Source organism: Haliotis asinina, chromosome 14 (genome assembly GCF_037392515.1).
Source record: "Haliotis asinina isolate JCU_RB_2024 chromosome 14, JCU_Hal_asi_v2, whole genome shotgun sequence".
Classification (NCBI taxonomy): Eukaryota; Metazoa; Mollusca; class Gastropoda; order Lepetellida; family Haliotidae; genus Haliotis; species Haliotis asinina.
In genome coordinates, this window is record NC_090293.1 from 31860977 (window position 1) to 31881769 (window position 20793).

Genomic DNA, 20793 nt, shown 5'->3' on the forward strand with positions numbered 1-20793 from the left:
ATACTTCATGTGAGATGTAATACATGTACAAATGCTCTATTGAACCTTTGCAGATACTAGATCATATCATTCGTTCGCTCGTCCCTCCTTTCATGAATTTAACGTGACAGATGCCGATTTAAGCTTCAACATTGAGATTACATATGCAGCAATCCATTGTCATCAGTTAAAACGAATTTTTGTCTGTGATTTTAAACGAAACGAACGGCCCCCCTTGTATATGAAATAATGTTAAATATGAATGAAGAACAATATTTTTATGTATCCTCTCCCAAACAAACTGCGCTGAAACAGATCTACACATTCGTGCCGTATATATTCGGACACGTAATTTCCAAAGACTAACATGTTACTTCAGTGTAGGATAAGTAATTTTCTTGAAATGTGTTTAGGACTGATCATTGAAAAAATATTAACAGGCAAACGTGAAATCATCTCTGCTCTGCACAAAACGTTTCAGTTCAGTTTTCCGACCACTGTTTAGGGAATCACATCTTATTTTATCAACTTACGTATGGTTCCCCATGTCCGCCAAGTTAAAACATTTCACTGCACTTGATCGGACAAATAGCAAATAAACAGAAATTATGATATTGTAGGTAAGATGATTCCTCGAAAATGCGCAAAGCTGGATTTGAATGTTACGAAAACAACATTCATGAAAACCATTTATTATTTATTGCTTCAAGTGTTCGAATGTAACTGGCATGGGTCTGTATTTCAGAATCGATGAGATTCGGTCAAGTCATTGGAATGCTAACCATAAAATCTGAGGTGTGTATACGCTAACTAGACCAACATCTTCTTTTCAAACACAAATATTTTACAGATAAAATTGTTATTAAATTTTGAAAATAAAATGAAAGGATGTGAGCCGAGACGAATCTGCTTTATTATGCCTAAAATATGACAACACGTACAGAAATGTGGAATCGAGCCCGGGTTTTCAGCATGACGAGCGAACGATTTGACCACTAGGCTACCCCATCGTCCTGCCACCAACTGTTTAAGGCATGCATTACGCACTATAATTTACAGTGCTACCTGGATCCGAAGATCATAAGATCGAATCCCAGATTCCCTAAGGTAAGTGTGTTTAGCTGTTGCTTAGTGAGTTTATGTGGTGGGCCCATTTTGGAAATCGAACCCGAGTCGTCGGCGCTACTAGCAAGTGCTTTATCTCTTTGCCTCTCCTGCTTTTGCCTTATGATTGCAAGTTCTCTCCGTTCTCCCTCCCCAAATATTTATAAATTAATATAACGAAATATACTACATGAAAGGAAATCTTTCCTGAAATATGTCTGAGTGCGGCGTTAAACAACAAATCTTTGCCTCCTACCTTCACTTGAGGTATTCGCATTGAAGATAGATACCCGTAAAGGTTCCGGGGTAGAACAGGCCTTCAGCAACCCATGCTTGCCATAAAAGGTGACTATGCTTGTCGTAATAGGTGATTAACGGGACCGGATGGTCTGACTCGCTGACTTGGTTGAGTCATGTCATCGGTACCCAATAGCGCAGATCGATGCTCATACTGTTGATCACTGGATTGTCTGGTCCAGACCCTATTATTTACAGATCGACGCCATATAGCCTCTAATATTGCTGAGTGCGGCGTAAAACTAAATTTACTCACTCACTAACTCACGTTGAAGATAGAGAGAGAGGTCGTGATGTCATGTCACTGGGTCCCATTTCAAAAATCGATCGTACTGCTAAAGCGATCGTAACACCCACGCTTTAGCATAGCCTTACGACAGTCTTAGCACTACGATCGCCTTGCGAAACAGCCCCTGGGCCTCCTTTCAAAAAGCACAAAGATAATCGTAAGTAACTAAGGCAACCTTAGTGCAATATTCAAGAATGGGAGTTAAGGTTAACCTTAGTAAAGGTTGCTTCGTGAAAAGAGCCCCAGGTCATCGTGGCTGGATAAAGTGTTGCGTCCCGTGCAAGTTGTACGAACAACAGAAGTTTGAGAATCGCATGCACATTACCGACCTGCGCCAGCAAAACCCAAAGGCTCACCCTCACGTCATGTGGTGGTGAAGAATAATGGTTTGTACTTCTTACAACAGACTTCAAGATAAGGCACAAAGAATTTTGTCTGTCAGACTGACTTTACAATACCAGATCAGAACGTCGTACTGAAGTGTACCATGCAAGAGTTTCAGTGTTGGAACGATCGTGTTTGTCTAGTTGGTTAACGATCAGGAAATGTAATATTAGGCACACTGAAAAATCAGTGCACGCAGAGCAACGCAATACAAGAACGGACTGTATATTCATTGAGGTTTGACATTCTGGAAATAGTCAGAACATGGCGGGGTACGGATAGTACAAGAAGCGGGGAAATGCCTGAGAACAAGGTAAGGCCATAGACCAGTAGTATGTATACCGGAGGCAAAAATAGTCAAGCCAGCGAAGTATTTTGTTTATGATTTGTGTCATCTACAAACGCAAGCACTCACGCACGCACACGCGTTTCTGTTGTTCGTTTGATTGCACTCAGCAATTTTCCACCTAAAATAATCTAGTCTGCGCCACACTGTCCATTGACTGAGACAGTGCGCGTCGACTTATGCATCATCCGTGGGCATGACCACCCGATCCATTCAGCTTACAGCTTAGCTTGCTTTAAACCAATGCTAGGCCAGGATCTTCATGTGTTGTAAACTTTTCCGTCAATCGTCCATGTATCGTCGAACCTTCAATGATATACGTTGAATGCATCTGTCCTCTGAGTTGCCATTTGTTCATTATCACGTGGCTCACCAACTCACAAATTTAACGATTATAGCTCTTTAGTCATGGCCCGAGCGCTAGGTCGTGGGTTCGATCCTCGGTCGCGTCACACCAAAGGACGTTAATATATGGAATTTGCTGGTCCCATCCTGGCGCTCTACATTAATGGGTACAAGGACTTCGGCTCAAAGTCGGTATAGTGTGTCTGAGAGGGGTATTCATGCTTAACTGCTGCATGGTATCTCAGTAAACTAGCACTATAGAACCAGCTAAAGTCAGAGCTAGTACAAGCAGTCACACATACACGCAAACACGTCATATGTGCGAAATATTCCTAACTTCGACGTTAAACCCCTTCACCTCACCTCTAGCAAATAGCTCAGTACTTGTTTGATAACGGGTCCAATATTTTAGACCCTGGCACAGCTATCAAAACATTTCATTGTCGAGGCGAGGTGGGGGACATTCCTAAACTTGTTATGTCTGTGACATAACGTTACTCCGTTTGGACTTTTGCCTAGTGTTTATCGGGTGAACATTTGACTTGCCCTTGCACGTGTTTGGGATACACTCGGTATTTCCTATACACATGATGATGAATGGTACAGTAACCATTACTTTCAGCAAAGGATTGTGCTGATGGTAATTATTACGGAAATATATTTTTTGACAGTGAGAAAAGCCTGAAGACTTATTTCTGTTTCCACGATGCATATTTTGGAACCAGCTCCGCCCGTTACCCCTCTTTATATACAGTAAATTTCCGTTCCCCTATATTATTTCTAAAGCAGATTAACAGAGGTAACACTAAGTGGTTCAACCCTATATATTGTACTTAGTTTGGTATAAGTCTTCTTGTTGTAGTTGATGTTGTTATTATTATTTTTGTAGCTCCTCTAGTAATTGTTAATAATCCTAGTATGTAATATTTTAAAAATATTATTTGGGATGGGGGAACGGGAGGAACTCTTACCATTTCCTCTTTTGACAGTCCTCTCAAGGTATAATATTCCAACACTGAAATAAGTTCATTGACTGTTTCTTCTAGCTGTTCTGGTTTGTTGAATGTATATTTAGGGTGAGTTATGCATGTCAGTTTGTAATTTTGAATTTTTAGGGGTTGGAGGTATGTTTGGAACGCTTACCCATATGGTTGGAACGCTTACCCATATGTTTGGAACGCTTACCCATATTTTTCCAGTTCAACCAGTATCTCCAGTAAACTTGTTATTTTAATACCTGGGGACAACTGATCTCTTCCCACATTTTCGGGAACAAATTACTTGTTCGAAATCCCAAAAGCCCCTTCCCAAGCATTGGACTGTTCATCTCTCAAAGAGGGGATTTGACTTTAACTTGAGGCCATCCAGGACACAGCAGGTCAAAAGTGTCTCCTGTTTGTTGTAGATACTGAGTAATGAGGATGCGGGTTAACACGGTGTCACGTGGCTTATCGTGCTTACACCGATAGCGTGGGGCATTCATCGCACAGCAGTGCTTGGTTATATATTGGAAGCAGAGAGACCGTCATTTATCGGTTTGTTTATTCGTCAAATCTACTCACAGTGGAGAGTGGCGATGGTACAATTCATTCCTCAACGAGTCAAAAGTATTTAAATACTTTGGCATATGACATTATTTCATTGGGGATTTGGACCCTGAAGGTCCCGGGGTAGAATAGGTCTTCAGCAACCCATGCTTGGGATAAAAGGCGACTATGCTTGTAGGAAGAGGAGACTAACGGGATCGGGTGGTCAGGCTCGCTGAGTTGGTTGACACGTCATGGGTTCCCAGTGGCGCAGATCGATGCTCATGTTTTGATCACTGGATTGTCTGGTCCAGACTCAGTTATTTACAGACCCCAGCCATATAGCTGCTTAGTGCGGCGTAAAACTAAAGTCACTTACTCTGCTAACATCTGTACGTAGACCGGGCCATCGGTACTTCTAAAACTGTCTCCGTATGTTGTCATCTTGTCGTTGAGGTCATCTACCATCTTTCCACTTATCAACTGTAGTCACATTATCCAGACAAACGATATTTCATATGTGAAATATCTTCAACTAAAATACCATATTCCATTACTGAATTGGCTAAAGATTTTGCTGCCCTGTCCATTTGAAGAGCTTGGTTGTCTGTAACGTTGTCCGTCCAGAGGACTGATTCATCTAACCCAGTTAGTCATATTCTATTTATTTGACCATCAAACAATCTCTCCCATCTCGGAATAAAACGCCTAAAACAATGAAAGTATTGATATCTCAAAATATAAAAGCAACACTGAAAAGTCGAAGGTTTGGGTTCTTCATATAAAGTTTACTTGCCTTCAATTGTCTTGTAGCGTCATGTAGGCATTCGCAACATGTGCGACTTTAGGCAACTGGCATGCTCCCTCACACACAGACAGCATATGTTTATCCCCAACACAAATATTGCAAGAGCAGAAAAAAACGAAATCGGGAGCTGGTGGCGGGTGGATGGAATTATCGAATTAGGTTTCGGATTAGGTTTCTGCCTTAAATTCGAAATTCACACAATTACTTTCTGACAAAAACAGTACTAGTCTGTTGTACGTTATGAATTACGACACTGTTCTGTCCTGTTGGATGAGGACACCTCTTCCTCTGATCGTCAAATAATGTCATTGTTTGACCCCAGTCCACACTCCGCAATACAAGGTGGTTAAGCCGCTATGTTCCCGCCTCCCCCCACGGGGAGTCATATATCACCGTGACCGCACCCTCGAGGCACTTGATGCGACAGAGAACATGAAATATTGGGATAATATTCTGTAATGGAATTGCCTCATCTTGACCTGTCATTTGAACCAGTCCTCTCCCAACAGCATGAGCCTTTTGTTACTTGTGTTTGAAGATAACCGTATCTATAAAGAAATGGGTTGAATGAATATGGTTTAAAACATTTATTTTCAGAAGCCAGGTTAGTAAGCAAGCATTTTATGCTTATACAAACATCGCCTCGGCAATATGGTAATTACAAAAGCGCAATGGTTACATTAATCTTGTACATGCATTTATGAACAGAGGAAGCAAAAATTCAATTGACAGTATTATTATAAATGCTACAATGAAAACAGGTAAAGGTACACGAGTTTTAGATTTTGTAGTCCTGTGAAACTTACCTAAACACCCATGCCTGTCATAAAAGGCAACTATGTTCTCCGTAAGAGACGACTAACGGGATCGGGTGGTCAGCTCAGTCCTGTTAGTCACTGGATTGTGTGGTCCAGACTCCATTTTTTACAGACCGCCGCCATATAGCTGGAATATTGCTGAGTGCGACGTAAAACTAAACTAACTCACTTGCCTACATTTATGTTGAATGACTTCACCGCTCCCAAAGTATTAGTGATATGTAATTTGGTTTCTTACCTGATAACCATATTCTATCTGTTATCATCGTCGTCTACAATGACAGGTAGAGGGCGTTATAGAAATGATAATTTCCGTAACGCATCATACCCAGGTTTGCTGTTGGGAGCACAACCCCTCTGGCACTAGCGCAAAGGCTGTCACATCCTCTGAAAGGTTGTCGGTGGGTTCGACTCGGCATCACTTCTTGGGAATGTCCCAATCGCTGTCTAGGGCATATGTTGAATGGACAATGGTACCTGCGCTGATGATAAGCTTAACCAGTTTGATTTTGCCAGCATCACCCGAACATTGTTGTCAGTATATTTTAATCCAGTTCCTTGTGTGTCAGCCTTGATACTGTTGAAATAGAAGTAAATATGGCGTAGGAAACGTACTCGTTCACCGTGTCAGACCTACGAATAATGCGAAAGTTATTGTAATTGCTGTTGCTACACACTTCGTGATCAGCAGCATTTCATGGCATCATAATCTGAGGCGGTCACTTGGCTTTGGTCCTTAACACACATTACTGGTGCCTTCGATTAATTCATTCAGCTGATATTGCTTCCATGTTAATTAATTTGAGTTAAAATAGTTGTTTGTGTAAACACAACATATTATGTCATTAACGACCTCTTAATTAAACGAGTGTGGAATACGAATAGTATCGGAAAGTGCGCGTTATATTTCAAAGTCAGCAGTAGCATTAGCAGCGTCAGCAGGAGCATTAGGATCGGCACCAGCATTAGCATTAGCAGCATTAGGATCAGCATCATCATCAGCAGCAGCATTAGCATTAGTAGCAGCAGCATTAGCAGCATTAGCAGCACCAGCATTAGCAGCAGCATTAGCAGCAGCATTAGCAGCACCAGCATTAGCAGCACCAGCATTAGCAGCAGCATTAGCAGCACCAGCATTAGCAGCAGCATTAGCATTAGCAGCAGCATTAGCATTAGCAGCAGCATTAGCAGCACCAACATTAGCAGCAGCATTAGCAGCATTAGCATTAGCAGCACCAGCATTAGCAGCACCAGCATTAGCATTAGCAGCATTAGGATCAGCATTAGCAGCATTAGCATTAGCATTAGTAGTAGCAGCAGCAGCAGCAGCAGCATTAGCAGCAGCAGCAGCAGCATTAGCAGCACCAGCACTAGCATTAGCAGCACCAGCATTAGCAGCACCAGCATTAGCATTAGCAGCAGCATTAGCAGCAGCATTAGCAACAGCATTAGCAGCAGCATTAGCAGCACCAGCATTAGCACCAGCATTAGCAGCACCAGCATTAGCAGCATTAGCAGCACCAGCATTAGCAGCAGCATTAGCAGCACCAGCATTAGCAGCACCAGCATTAGCAGCACCAGCATTAGCACCAGCATTAGCAGCACCAGCATTAGCAACACCAGCATTAGCAGCACCAGCATTAGCAGCGGCGTTAGCACCAGCATTAGCAGCACCAGCATTAGCATTAAGATCAGCATTAGCAACAGCAACAGCAGCAGCAGTAGCAGCATAATTGACCCGTTTGACGCAGGGCATGATACTCCTATGAGTGGACGTGAATTTGCACTGTGAATTTCTATCATAGCAACCTAAAGCAGATATACGTATTAATTATGTAATCATGTTTATGTGCATAATAGTTTCAAACAAAGCACACACATATATCTTTGTGCCTGTTTATAGCGAACGTTGTGTGCTAGAATATATATATATACTTAAAAGGGTTTGGCCTTATTCTGGTCATAATAGTTGAGACATTGGTTAAGGTCAAGACATTGTTGTGTGGTTACAGATTGGGCATTTCTGAAACCGGTATCCTGAAGCTTGTTCACTTGACTTGACGTTCAGCCTATTGAAGATTTAACACATATATATATATGAACTGTCGATAATTTATGTTATCGAAGTACGCGTGAAGATCTTAGCCCTACAACTATCTTAAGCCTGTGTTAGAGAATGAGAGTTACAATCATTGTAGCTTTGAGATCGTTTTGAGCAAGTGGACTCTGACTGTAAGAGGCAACTAACGGAATCAGGTGGTCTCATGTTGACACATGTCATCGTGTCCCAGCTGTGTAGGTAGATGCTTATGCTGTTGATTGCAGGATTGTCTGGACCAGACTCGATTATCTACAGACCGTCGCCTTGTATCTTGAATATAGCTGAATGCGGCGTAAAACTAAATTTTCTCACTCTATATGTCATCCAACAAGTCTTGTTCTTAGTGGTGGTCGTCGAAGTTGCCGTTGCAGTTGTCGTCGCAGTTGCCGTTGCAGTCGCAGAGACAGAACCATTATGATCATCATTATTATCTGTCTTTATTCGCTCTCCTTTAGTATGAATCCAGCCTTGTCATGCATTAGTATTTTTCTTCACTCACAGTCAAATCCAAATCGTCTTGTTCATTTTTCTTCAGTTAAAACATGAACCAACAGATTCACCGCACGATGAAATTGAACAAATTTGGCCTAGTATTCGCGTCGCCCCCAACAGATGCTAACGAACCGCAACTGCATATTTCCTGCTTGCCCCTTCGCTCCAACAGCCTGCAGCCGTCCCCGACTACCATGGGAAACATCATTCTAACACGTATTGTCGGTCGCCTTATTTCACAGCTAATCTACAATCCACTGGCGCAGTTGAGGTTAATATTTTTTTCAGACATTGCGTTACGTGAAGTGCCTATTCATTTCGGAAAAACATATGAATGAAGTAGGAATTTCAAATTTAAACACAACTTTCAGTCATATAAGGAAATGACTAAGTGTTTCGTGAATTTCTTGAACGTGTTTAATGTGTGGCAAGAAAATAATATTTACAACGCTTGCCTGCAATATAAATTGAAAAATGAATTCATATTATCATTGCTTGTTAAATCGTTGTTGGGTTATTTGGGTGCAGGATCTAATCACGTGACGTTGCTATGTCAATCACAAACAGCTTTTCATCGTAATATTTGATATTAAGTCTTGTAAGGACAAAAACAAACAAAAACAAATTTTGAATAACGATCTATTTATACATTGACACACCGATAAAACATCCATCATAAAATACCAATATCCCTTACTTATTTTGTCCAGTATATTACCGGTCTCTATGTGCTGTTAATAGGGTTTTTTTTCATTTACCTCAAAACTGGCAAATCTCGACATTAACCTGATAATGAGCTTCACGAAGATATCGTAAATGTGACTTCTAAAATATATACTGAGGGAAAAAATAAAGAGTTACATGAAAGGGCAAGAGGTCCTTTATTTTTTTTCATGTTTCTTCAGAAGTTTTGTATTACATAACTTGTGAAAAAAAAACAGCTCCAAAAAATAAGGAACACTTGTGCCTTCGTGTGATCCCTTGTTTTTTTCCCTCAGTATATTTCGTTCACCACATGGGTGCAATGTGTGAAGCTCATTACTAGTGTCTCCCTCCGTGACATTACTGGACAAATAGTTAGTTTAGTTTAGTTTAGTTTTAAATGCTTAAGAAGGCATTCACACAGTGGTGACCCAAGACTACATGTCATCAAGTTCGTAATGACTGAATTTCAGCTTTTGCTATCTTGGCATCATATGATCCTGCACGACGTTCAGCTATAAATGAAATAACCAAATGCCGAACCCCAAAAGTGACAATTTTGGAAAACCCATGTCTGATATCCCACGCCGCGAAATTGCTGGGACATGGCTACACGCGGCCTAAAACCACATTCACACACTAATCCTGAAAGGGAACATCAATGTCACCGCCAAGCCACTCACTGCGACGTCAACCTGCCACCACTGAAACATACAAACTCAACGAGTGTGTGACCTTTGATGACCAGTGTGGACATGTGTCGCCCCACGGGGGAAAAGGACACTGTGTGGTCTGATGTTCTCCATGACTAATTCAGAATGTACATTTGTACACGTGTGTTACACGGATCAAAACAGACATAATTTATTTGAGTCTCACCTCGTTTTATATGTGATACCTGGGAAATAAACCCATTAAAAGTGTCTTAGTGTAGGTGCATAGAGTAACGGGCCACTCCACACGAGATTATGAGAGATAATAAAACAGTGATAAAAACAAAATGTACACTTTCACATATATAAAACATACAAGTGATTGTTAAAAGACCATTTCTCACAAAGTTTTGAGTTGCAGGTTGTTAAGATATTACAGACTGTTAAGATATTACAGTTTGTTGTAGTGAACACGTCTAAAGCACGTCGGTGTGGCCGTTACTGCTCTTGACCTCATGGTCAAGATAGTCTGTGTTGGTTTCACGAGAGACGCTAAATCCATTTAACAAAACAGTTCGTCACATATCCTCCCTTAAGAGAGTGGATGGCCCAGTCGTCAAAGACGAAGAATTGCGAATCTGCGGTACAGCCTAAACCTATTTAGGTTGGGAACGATGGGTTAGCTTAGTGGTTAAGGCGTTCATTCGTCATGCCGAAGACCCGGGTTCGATTCCCCACATGGGTATAGTGTGTGAAGCCCATTTCTGGTCTGCCCCGCGTTGATATTGCTGGAATATTGCTAAAAGCAGCGTAAAACTAAATTCGCTTACTGTTATGATGGGTTCGATTCCGGGTTCGTCGCCCTCATGTTTCCAGATTCGTTAGCGCCTGTGCACATGGTACCCATCTATGGTGAAGTTTGAAACCAGCGTCACATTATAAGCGCACATGCCGTTTTGTAACTAATATATTGCTACAGACTGCGTATAACCAACTCCCTTCCGTTAAACTCAGAAATACACTTTTCATACAAATGCTTCGTTTTTTTCTAATAATAGTTAGTTTATTTGAATAGTGTCGAAATCCTTTTCCTTTTGCAAAGCACCTAAACGTTACGATAAAAGTATATGCAGATGAAAGTAATTTTATAATTCCAGTTTGTACGCATATAAAAACACATTCAACAAAGTTGTTAAATTCCGTCAGTGTTTAAAGCAAACATCGGCTTTTGAATCGTGAGGTAAATTACCCCAGTACTTAAGGTTAAGTTAATTAAGCGTTTTAATATTTGACACCGACGCAAGCCGATACAATTAAGCATTAGACTGAACAACTCTCAATCAAGGTACACAAATTTAGAAAAATAGGGTGAGAAAACAGCTCCTTGCGGGAGTATTCTTCGGAGACAATGCGTAAAATAAATATAAAAGTTAATTAGTCGCAATTATCAACGTCAAGCGTATGTGCTTAGATGACCTTGAATTGTCTAAACTTGACGCAAAAATATGTTTTACTCTCAGATCAAAACCGGTAACTGTCATGTTACTTGCGATACAAATGTTTATACATATATGCTCTGAAAATGTTTTTAAAACACTTGAAACCTTAAAATATTTGGCCCTGGGCTCAGCTTGTTACACTATTTGTTATATTTCTGAAGAAACTACTTTTCTTTGAAATATTGCAAAGGTGCGCTGAACTATTAAAATCAGGACGAAGAGTATACATGCTTGCATACATAAGGCCATGGAAATGAGAATTTAAAACGTGCATATACCCTTGACTGCAATTTAAAAAAACAAAACTCTTTGATGCAAAACTATCCACACGTTCAAAATATAGGGGTTTTATAGGGTTCCCAAATATTGTGGTAACATTGTACACAAGGTCCATATATTGGGACATTTTGCTTCTATGTTCTTCGCACATTTAAGCAGGGCTAAATATGATACTTTTCATAAACGGATTCACATTTGAAACATATAAAATTCAGTGAAAACACTTTGTATTTAAACAATTTTAACCCCATGGAATTCGAAATATTTAACTAGACACTAAAATTCCAAACAGCGGTCAAAATACACAAAAATAGTAGGTACCAAACGATTTATTTCAAATGTAAAGAACAAATCCGCACATCTGCGATTAACACAGAAATAAATGAGTGACACTGTGAACAAGGGGTTCAATAATATCTCCTTGGCTCAGACCCTTCTCAGTCAGTCATCTGAAGATGTATTACATCATAGCTGACACACAATGTGTAAATCACATGACATTACGTCTTCCACAGAACAGTCCGTCAATGCTCAAGATATACCTACAACGGGATTAAGTGCTGAGATGACAGTGGGCGGAGCTTAGCAGAGAATTGTCTTGGAAGACAAGACGAGAAGCGATGATTTGACACTGTTACCCTCAGTATTTAAGCCTGCCGTCCACTGTGCAGATTCAGTGGGGAAGTCAGCTAGCTTCGGGATCAGTGGGTTCAGCATTCACTGTCTCTTCTGTGCATACCGGATCTCTATCAAGGTAAGAAGCATCACCAAACATGTTTATCCTCATTGGGCGTGTGACAGTTGTTGACGCCTTGTCGTAAACATTTCGGCTGTAACAAACAACACAGTCGCTGTAGTAAGTACATTACGATTTTGAAAGCACATATGAAATTTTTTTGTTTCAAAATCTTTAAGAAATGATTTCTTAAATAGTGATAATGTAGATGCTGTTATGTTCTCAAAATATTTCGAACAGGACTCAAAATATTTCAAACAGGACTCAGTATGTGATTAATCTATACAGATATCTGTTCGTAAAACCTCATATAATCTCCTTCAAAAACGACCAAGGCATTATGTGTACGTTGATTAACAATGTAAGCAGTAAAAATATATTGTCTAAATCAGTAAAAATAAAATATCATGCCAATTTTTCTTCGTAAGGTATTGAATTTAGGAGTTGACAGCGGGATCAGTTTTGAAATAAGATGTAAATTTATTTTCAAATTCATTCTTGAATACATCAATATTTACACGTATATATATTTTTATCAGACATGTCCTGGCAATGCTGTCCTCATTTGTTATCAACCTTATCGTTCGACCAATTTAAGATGAATTTTACTACGGTAACTTACATTCAGACAAAGTAAACGCATTATGTCCTCATGTCGAGTGGACGGACACAAGTTTACGACATGTTGTGTAAGAATGTGTAACAAATCCGAATATGAACATGATCTTGTACCTGCCAGATATCTGAATATATTACATTGCAAATAAGTGTCTTGCCTTTAATGCATTTTATTACATTGTCGTAACTTCCGAGGATGGTAGCCACGTGATAGGGAAGGTATGTTGGTAAAAGTAGTGTAACATCATACTCACTCGCCCATTTGCAGCTAATGCATGTAAAGGGGGAACCGACGCAAATAATTACTATTTGTAATCCCGCGGAACGCAAACAAGATGGCTGTTGGAACAGACAGTTCTAACAAAATTGTTGACAGAATATCCCTTGACGTTTCTTTTGGAATAAATAAGCCCAAAGTTCATGGTTTCAGAGGTAGGTGTTCTTTACCGAAAAAGTTGTAAACCTCCATCTATAATTATGCTAAAGGTATTTATGCATGGTAACGGTAAGTGTCTTGGCAATTAAATACAGTGTTTGACAGCATGGGACATCATGTACATGCATTGGGCCCACAAAACATTACTAGGACTTAAAAGTAGATCGTCTTGGAAGATCGCCGCTCTGAGTAGCCGGTCTAGAAAGTATTTTGCGGCGTTGCTTATCTATCGGGACGCAGGTAGACATGTGCTCAGTGCCACCTGACAAAGTGCATGCGTTTTCAGGAAACGAGTACAAACACATACTAATTGATCCGTTGTCACATACCTGTAACCCACCAACGTCAACTTGCTATTCATTTCTGGAGCAAAGCATACAATGTAAAACGTGGTACTTTACCAAAGTATTGCTTTAAAATTCAGATGTAACTCTAATCTAATTAAATATTTAGTGAAGAAATGTTTTAAACTACTGTAAACTAAAGAAACTGATCAAAACAAAATATACACATATCCCTCGTGGAAGATGCTTAAATGTTTTATAAAGAAGGTCCAGTAATTCTACAGCAATGTATTTGATACAAATATCACATTTTTGCACCATATATACTTTCCATTTTCCATTTTTTTTTCAACTAAGTTAGGTTTTCATAAAGTTGATAATGTTTGGTCATGTCCGCCTTGCAAGTGTAAAGTTTCTTTTGAACGGACGTGTAGTTGGGAAGCAGACCAGGAAACGATTAAGAATGTTACAATTTTATTGGCGATTAAGAACAGGGGAAACCTCGCAACCTGATTGGTTCATTACTGTTACACGCGTTAAATTTGCATATTCGTTCTTTTTTTCAATCCGATTAGCCACGGCCAAGGATGCCTGTTAGTTGGACGAATAAACATATCCACCACTGGTCTACATGACTCAGACTATCTTTACATTAAGCGCCTCTTAATTCAATTTTTATCCCACGTAACGCGTTTTGCGGGGGGAGGGGGGGGGGGGACTTCGGCTGAAATTGGAGCTAATGCGGGGGATATGGATGACTGTGTCTTCTTTTTTCTCCTTCTGGTCCCAAACGCAAAACAGTAACCTTGAGGAAAATTCAGTTAATTGAATACGATGATTTTTTTCGTTATTTCTAAGGGAAAATTCGTGCATGAAGATAACCCTTACCTAAAATACAATGGGTGCGCTGACAGAATGTCACATTAATCATTATTTCAGAAAGGCCAGAATAATGTGCTACGGACCTGTCACCTTATGGCTTAGACAGCACTTGTGTCAGCGCTGAAGTTAAGTCCCCACTTGTCACCCCAAGGCTTAATCTCGTCACGGCGGCGACGACAAACGCCTAAACTAGGCAAACAGAAGACACGCGCTAGCGCTTTAACGTAGTCTGTACACGGGGTCCCAGTTTGTCCTGAAACCGACACGACTGATATATTACTGCAGACGACTGCATCCCAGGTGAGACTAACCAATGACATGACCTGGGTCATTATGAATATACAAAATACAGGGTTCATTAGGTAAGCGTGCCACACGAGCTGCATGTTTCCGCATCTTGTATATGTATGTCGCACAATGGCTGATGTGAAATGCAATTGTTTTTCGTAAATGTTTCCAAATCATTTCAGTTTAAAAGTCATATTTCAACATTATTTATTGCATTTTTCTGCATGTGTGTCAATCTTATTATCTGCTCCGCTATTTTATGTATGTCGTTGTGTCTCCAACCGGCTGTCTCTGACAGCAAAGATATACGTTTTTGTAACAGACTGTCGGTTAAACATGTTTGACAAGGAGCTTGATGCTACTGTAAACATATGATGAATGGCGCAATGACAAGTATGGATGTTCCCTGTTGTCTACCCACCAAGACACCGAAAACCACGTCGGTTCGACGAATGGGATTTCATTGTAGTTGTGGCGCTGGATGGCTTGTCCGTCAGGTTGCAGTGACTAAAGTGTCCAAACAACAGAAGAGAGGTGGTGGAAGGGGGAGGTTGACGGGGCGACGGGCGAACTAGTTTCACGCGTTTTTAAGGGATACTGTGTGAAACATGATATATTGCACTGAAGTAGTCATGGACTAAAACCGAAATCATCATCACGGTCACTCTCTAACCCCAGATCATATTGATGTTACTACCCCAACCACCCAAATGTAACTATATAGCGTGAAGGCAAGTCTGAGTTTGAAAATTCAAACTATAGGCCGAGCCCATGTTCTTCATCAAATACCACCCTACATCGCCTATTCAGTGTGAAATACCATCCGATTTCCCTAGGTGGTTGAAACACTAACGATACAACATCAAGATATCACATACTAGCATTGTAAATGTTAAATATTTTGCTAGGTGACTCTTGCCTTCTCCAGGGAACCTTGACGTATTTGTTAATTATTAACGTGTCACGCGAAACGTCAAGTTCAGGTTGAGTCACAGAAACTTCATCAATATTTCATCTAGTTGTCTCCCCTTGTCCAAATGTCAAGATGACAGCTAGTTGTGAACACGTAGAGTAATTTGAGTAAAGTGACTAGTGTTTATGTTAAAGTCAGTTAATGAAATCGATCATTTTGTGAAATGGCAAAGGTCAGCCATTTCGCGTTATTTTGTGTAACAGCAATCAATATATTTCAGTCATTTCATTATCAATATACTGCATTGAAACTTTAGTAGATAACATAATGTGCAAAAGTGGATCAAAAGTTCATCATCACTTATTGTCACTAACAGTTGAAACTATTGTAAAAGCGAGTGCAGATAGGCTTTGAAGCATTTACGCGTATTTGCTAACACTTGCTGTGTCCAGAGCAGCCACATCTCACAACCCCCTGTCTACCACATATGGGTGAAATGAAATTTCACGAAACGACTGAAATATATTGATTGTTGTTACACAAAATTATGCAAAATGGCTGACCTCTTAGAAATTCTTAGTCATTATACGAAATGACTGGTTTCACAATCTGACTGTAACATATATACACATTCATCCTGAGGCGTGTTTTCCTGACTGAACTTGTTATTGTACACGTGGATTCATTGTGGATTGGGGACGATGGTGAAACTTATAGTGACTGAAGCGTTCGCTTGTCACGCTGAAGGTTCGAGTTCGATTCCCACATGGGTACATAATGTGCAGCCCATTTCTAGTGTGCCCCGCACACTATATTGCTAAAAGCGGCGTAAAACTAGACTAAATGATCATCGATTCGACTGCTATTGGACACTTATTTATGTATGCCTGTATTGTCATTATTGACCGGCATTTACCTGCGTAAAGATGTTTGTTTATATGTGGTTCCAATTAGCAAATTGAAAACTTGAACACCATCACAACTGATACTTACATTATTCATCGTTGTACATAGAAATATTTAACACAAATGATTACATTAATAATTTACCATTTCATAACTGACTGTTCCTTTATGTGTGAATGTATACTGTCAGTTTTAGCTTGAACATTATTAACAATGTAAAAAGAATTGGGGACAACTTCTTTCCACTTATAAAACCCCTCTCCAAAGATATTTACAATCACTAATTACAAAACAGAAGGATTAAAGGATAACAGAGGGAAATGTTATGATACAAAAGGTGTATAGTGAGAAGACTACTGGAATGGCAGTACACTGTTCTATTCTATGATGACTTATGTTTGTTTCTCTCCATTTACAGACCTCCGCGATGAATGAGAAGCGGTCAGTTTCGATCAGTGACGGGTCGAACTCAACTGGGTGCCTGGACACGAAAGGACGACGTTTCTCCTGTCCCGCCGTCAACGTCATTGACAATGCCATTGTCATCAAGCGACCACCCTTTACGCAAACAGCATTCGACGATATCCACGCCAAGACTGAGTTCGAATCCAAGAGCATATCAGATCGCGTGAAGAAACAGGCCTATTGCTCAAAGAAGCGGCTATGGAAACTTGTGAGCGGCTATTTACCAGTTCTCAGGGTCCTGCGCTACTACAACATTAAAGAAAACATTCTGATTGACATACTGGCTGGTTTAACAATTGGGGTACTTCATATCCCCCAAGCTCTAGCCTTTGGACAGCTTACATCTGTGAAGATCGAGAATGGATTGTATACATCCTTATGGCCTGTCATCATCTACGTATTTTTCGGAACGTCTGCCCACGTTTCCATCGGCACCAGTGCTGTGATATGTATATTGACTGCTAGTGTTGTGGACCGCCAAGGTGAGGCGTTTGTCACCGCCAATCCGGATATTCTCAACTTTACACTGAATGGTACTCAAGTGCCTCTTGATGACATTCCTGCATACTTGGATTACAAGGAAGGAATAGCCATGGCGGTGACCTTCGTCTCAGGTTTAATGATGATCTTCATGGGGATCTTCAAACTCGGATTCATCACTGCCTACCTATCCGAGTCCTTCTTTTGTGCTTTCACTTCAGGAGCCGCCGTCCACATCGCCACAAGCCAGGTCCCAGCTATGCTTGGATTGGACATCAAGAAACACGGCGGTCTGTTCAAGTTCATCAATAACTACAGAGAAATCTTCACCCACATCACCGAGGTCAACGTTGCTGCCATCATCTGTGCCGTCATCACTTGTGTCATCATAGTGCTGGTGAAGGATTGCATCAACGAGAGGTTCAAGCACAAGCTGTTCATGCCAATCCCTATCGAGCTTTTCGTCGTCATCATCGGATGCATCGTTGGCTATTTCGGTGACCTCAATACCAATTTCGGAATCGCCATCGTCGGTGACATCCCAAGCACTATCCCTCCACCAGTCATTCCACCTCTGGCAGAAACCCCCAACTTCCTGGCCGACTGCTTCATCATCGCTATCCTCATTTTCGCCAACACCATCGCCATGGCTAAGATCTGCGCCAAGAAACACAACTACGAGGTTGACGACAGCCAGGAGCTCATTGCTTACGGCATGTGCAACTTCGTCAGCTCTTTCTTCAAGTGCTTCCCCTCCAGCGTGGCTCCCCCACGATCCATGGTTTCCAGCGGCATGAACACCAAGACGGTCCTCAACGGCATCTTCACTTCCGGTCTGATGGTTCTCGTCATCATGGTCATCAGCTTCGTCTTCGAGGTTCTCCCCAAGTCCATCCTGGCTGCCATCATCTTCATTGCTCTCAAAGGACTCTTCATCCAGATCCTTGACGGACGTAAATTCTGGCGTGTCAACAAATTCGACTTCGTCATCTGGTTCTGCACCTTCACCAGCGCTGTGTTCCTCGACATCGACTACGGTCTCTTTATCGGTGTTGGCGTGTCCCTCGTCACTGTTGTGTTCCAGACCCAGTTCGCCCGTGGCTACAGAATCGGCAGAACCATGAAAGACAGCACCCTGGTAGAGCACAAGAAATACCAGGACTCCGTCGAGATCCCCGGCGTCAAGATCTTCCGCTTCCAGTCTTCTCTGTACTTTGCCAACGCCGAAATCTTCCGTTCCAACCTCTACAGAAGCACTGTGAACCCAAGAAAACTTCTGAAGATGATCAAGAAATACGAAAAGAAAATGGGCAAATCTGGAAAGAGTGTGATGCTGCTCAGCGAAGAAAGAAGAAGTTCCGTTGTGAAGACGTCAGTACCATCAACCGACACAAATGGAAGTAGGAAGTTGAGCACATCAGAGAACAACCTGCTTCCCCGTATCAACAGCACAGAATCCTCCAAAAGTGACGGCACCCCACGTGATTCTGTCTCCAGCATCGACAACCCTGTGTTCAGCATCAGCGACGAGGCACAAAAGAATAGCTACACACTCAAGCAGAACGGCTTTAACGCCGACGGAAGCATGAAACGCCACGGCAGCATTGATTCCACCTTCTCCGCCGTCACCATCACCACAATTAACTCCGATGACGAAGACGTCGACCCCGAGGACGGCGACATCCTTGTTACAGATGAGAAACTGAGAAATATGAGACGCACACACCACGTCATCATCGATTGCAGCGTCATCAACTACTTGGATGCATCCGGCGCCAATGTCCTCAGCCACATCTTCACTGAGTACGACCACGTGAACATCAAACTGTTCCTGTCTGGCTGTTCCTACGACATGAGGGAAGCTATGAAACATGCTGGCGTCTTCAATAAGATTCCACAAGAAAATATTTTCTTGGATCTCTACGATGCCCTTGCCGTTGCTAAGATACAGCGGGCCATTCCAATGCTGACGGGCGTGACCGATTATTCCGATGACGAGGCAGCTGAAGATTCCTACATCACAAAGCTATAACCATGGCAACGGTTACCTCCTCGAGAATCTCATAGACTCTACACGTGCACTTCATGCAAAGACTTAGGACTCGGTTGAGCCGAGCGATTGTGTTTATTTTTTTACTTCAACAAATTTTATAGTGTTCACTTTTTAAAAGCTGAATTGACTTTTTTTGCTATTTTTAAATCGATTTTTAACCATTTCGTAAGCTGTTTTTGCGCCATCACTCGGTTAAAAACATAATACTCTAGATGAGGATGCAGTGCTATGTCCCGTGGATACCAAACCGAGCGCCACAGCAATTTAAATGTTCGTATATTTACAAGCATTTTTAATGATCATGTTAAAATAGGTCAGACACGTTAGATCAAATGCTATTTGGATGATGACATATCACAGCCATCATTCTCTATCTGGCCTCAAGAACTGAGTAGTAGATACCTTTCTTTTTCGGTGTCTTGTTGTGGACTTCAATGGACTTGGAACGATTTTATTGGTTCATCACTGATGTATGATACTCAGGTGTGGCTTTGTACATATGCTGTATGTGTGTGTATGATCTTGTTGCATTCTGCCGTCTTTCATCATGTAGATACTACACAGAATACAGATGACAAGATCGGTCAGAACCCGGGGACTATAACTTACAAAATATGACCCATTTGTAAATATGTAAATATGAAATAATTATATTTTAACACGAGATTCAAGAATGATTTTAGTGTGCTATCTGTAGAAGCGCTATCAAAGGATATGGAAATTGTTGTTTTACCAATGGTGCCAGGGGAATAGTATGTATGAATGAGTTGTTGTCAGGGAAGAATAAACTATTTTACATAATCTTCGCTTTCTGTTCTTAATAAACGTTGCCTCAGTTCGTTGGGATCGTCACGCTGAACCCCTGAGGAACTGGGTACAATGTGTGAAGCCCATTTTTTGGATTTCCCAGCCTTGACAATACGGGAATATTGTTAAAATCTGCATAAAACAAAATACCCGCTTAATGTTACTTAATGTTTTGGGTACAGTTGCGTCCTTCCGGCCTGCAAAAAAGGATTTGCCTGTGTTCGATCCCACAATATCTTCTTAGTCACGTTTGGTCCTTTAGCTTCAGTTATTCTTCATACACCAAAGAGTGATACTTTATTT

The 20793-nt window shown here is 41.1% G+C and overlaps 1 protein-coding gene across 3 annotated transcripts; it reads left to right on the forward strand.

Annotated features, from left to right (window-relative positions):
* Window positions 1-1884: 1884 nt before the first annotated feature.
* Window positions 1885-20484, forward strand: LOC137261126 (prestin-like). Of its 3 annotated transcripts, XM_067798822.1 has the most exons (4): window positions 1993-2366; window positions 12138-12376; window positions 14636-14878; window positions 17104-20484. In XM_067798822.1, exon 4 carries the CDS (start codon window positions 17113-17115, stop codon window positions 19660-19662), a length of 2550 nt encoding a protein of 849 aa, XP_067654923.1. In that variant the 5' UTR covers window positions 1993-2366; window positions 12138-12376; window positions 14636-14878; window positions 17104-17112; the 3' UTR covers window positions 19663-20484. The 3 variants fall into 3 exon arrangements, with proteins under 3 accessions (XP_067654921.1, XP_067654922.1, XP_067654923.1); XM_067798821.1 differs by lacking the exon at window positions 14636-14878 and having other exon boundaries at window positions 1975-2366; XM_067798820.1 differs by lacking the exons at window positions 12138-12376; window positions 14636-14878 and having other exon boundaries at window positions 1885-2366.
* The last annotated feature ends 309 nt before the right edge of the window (window positions 20485-20793 follow it).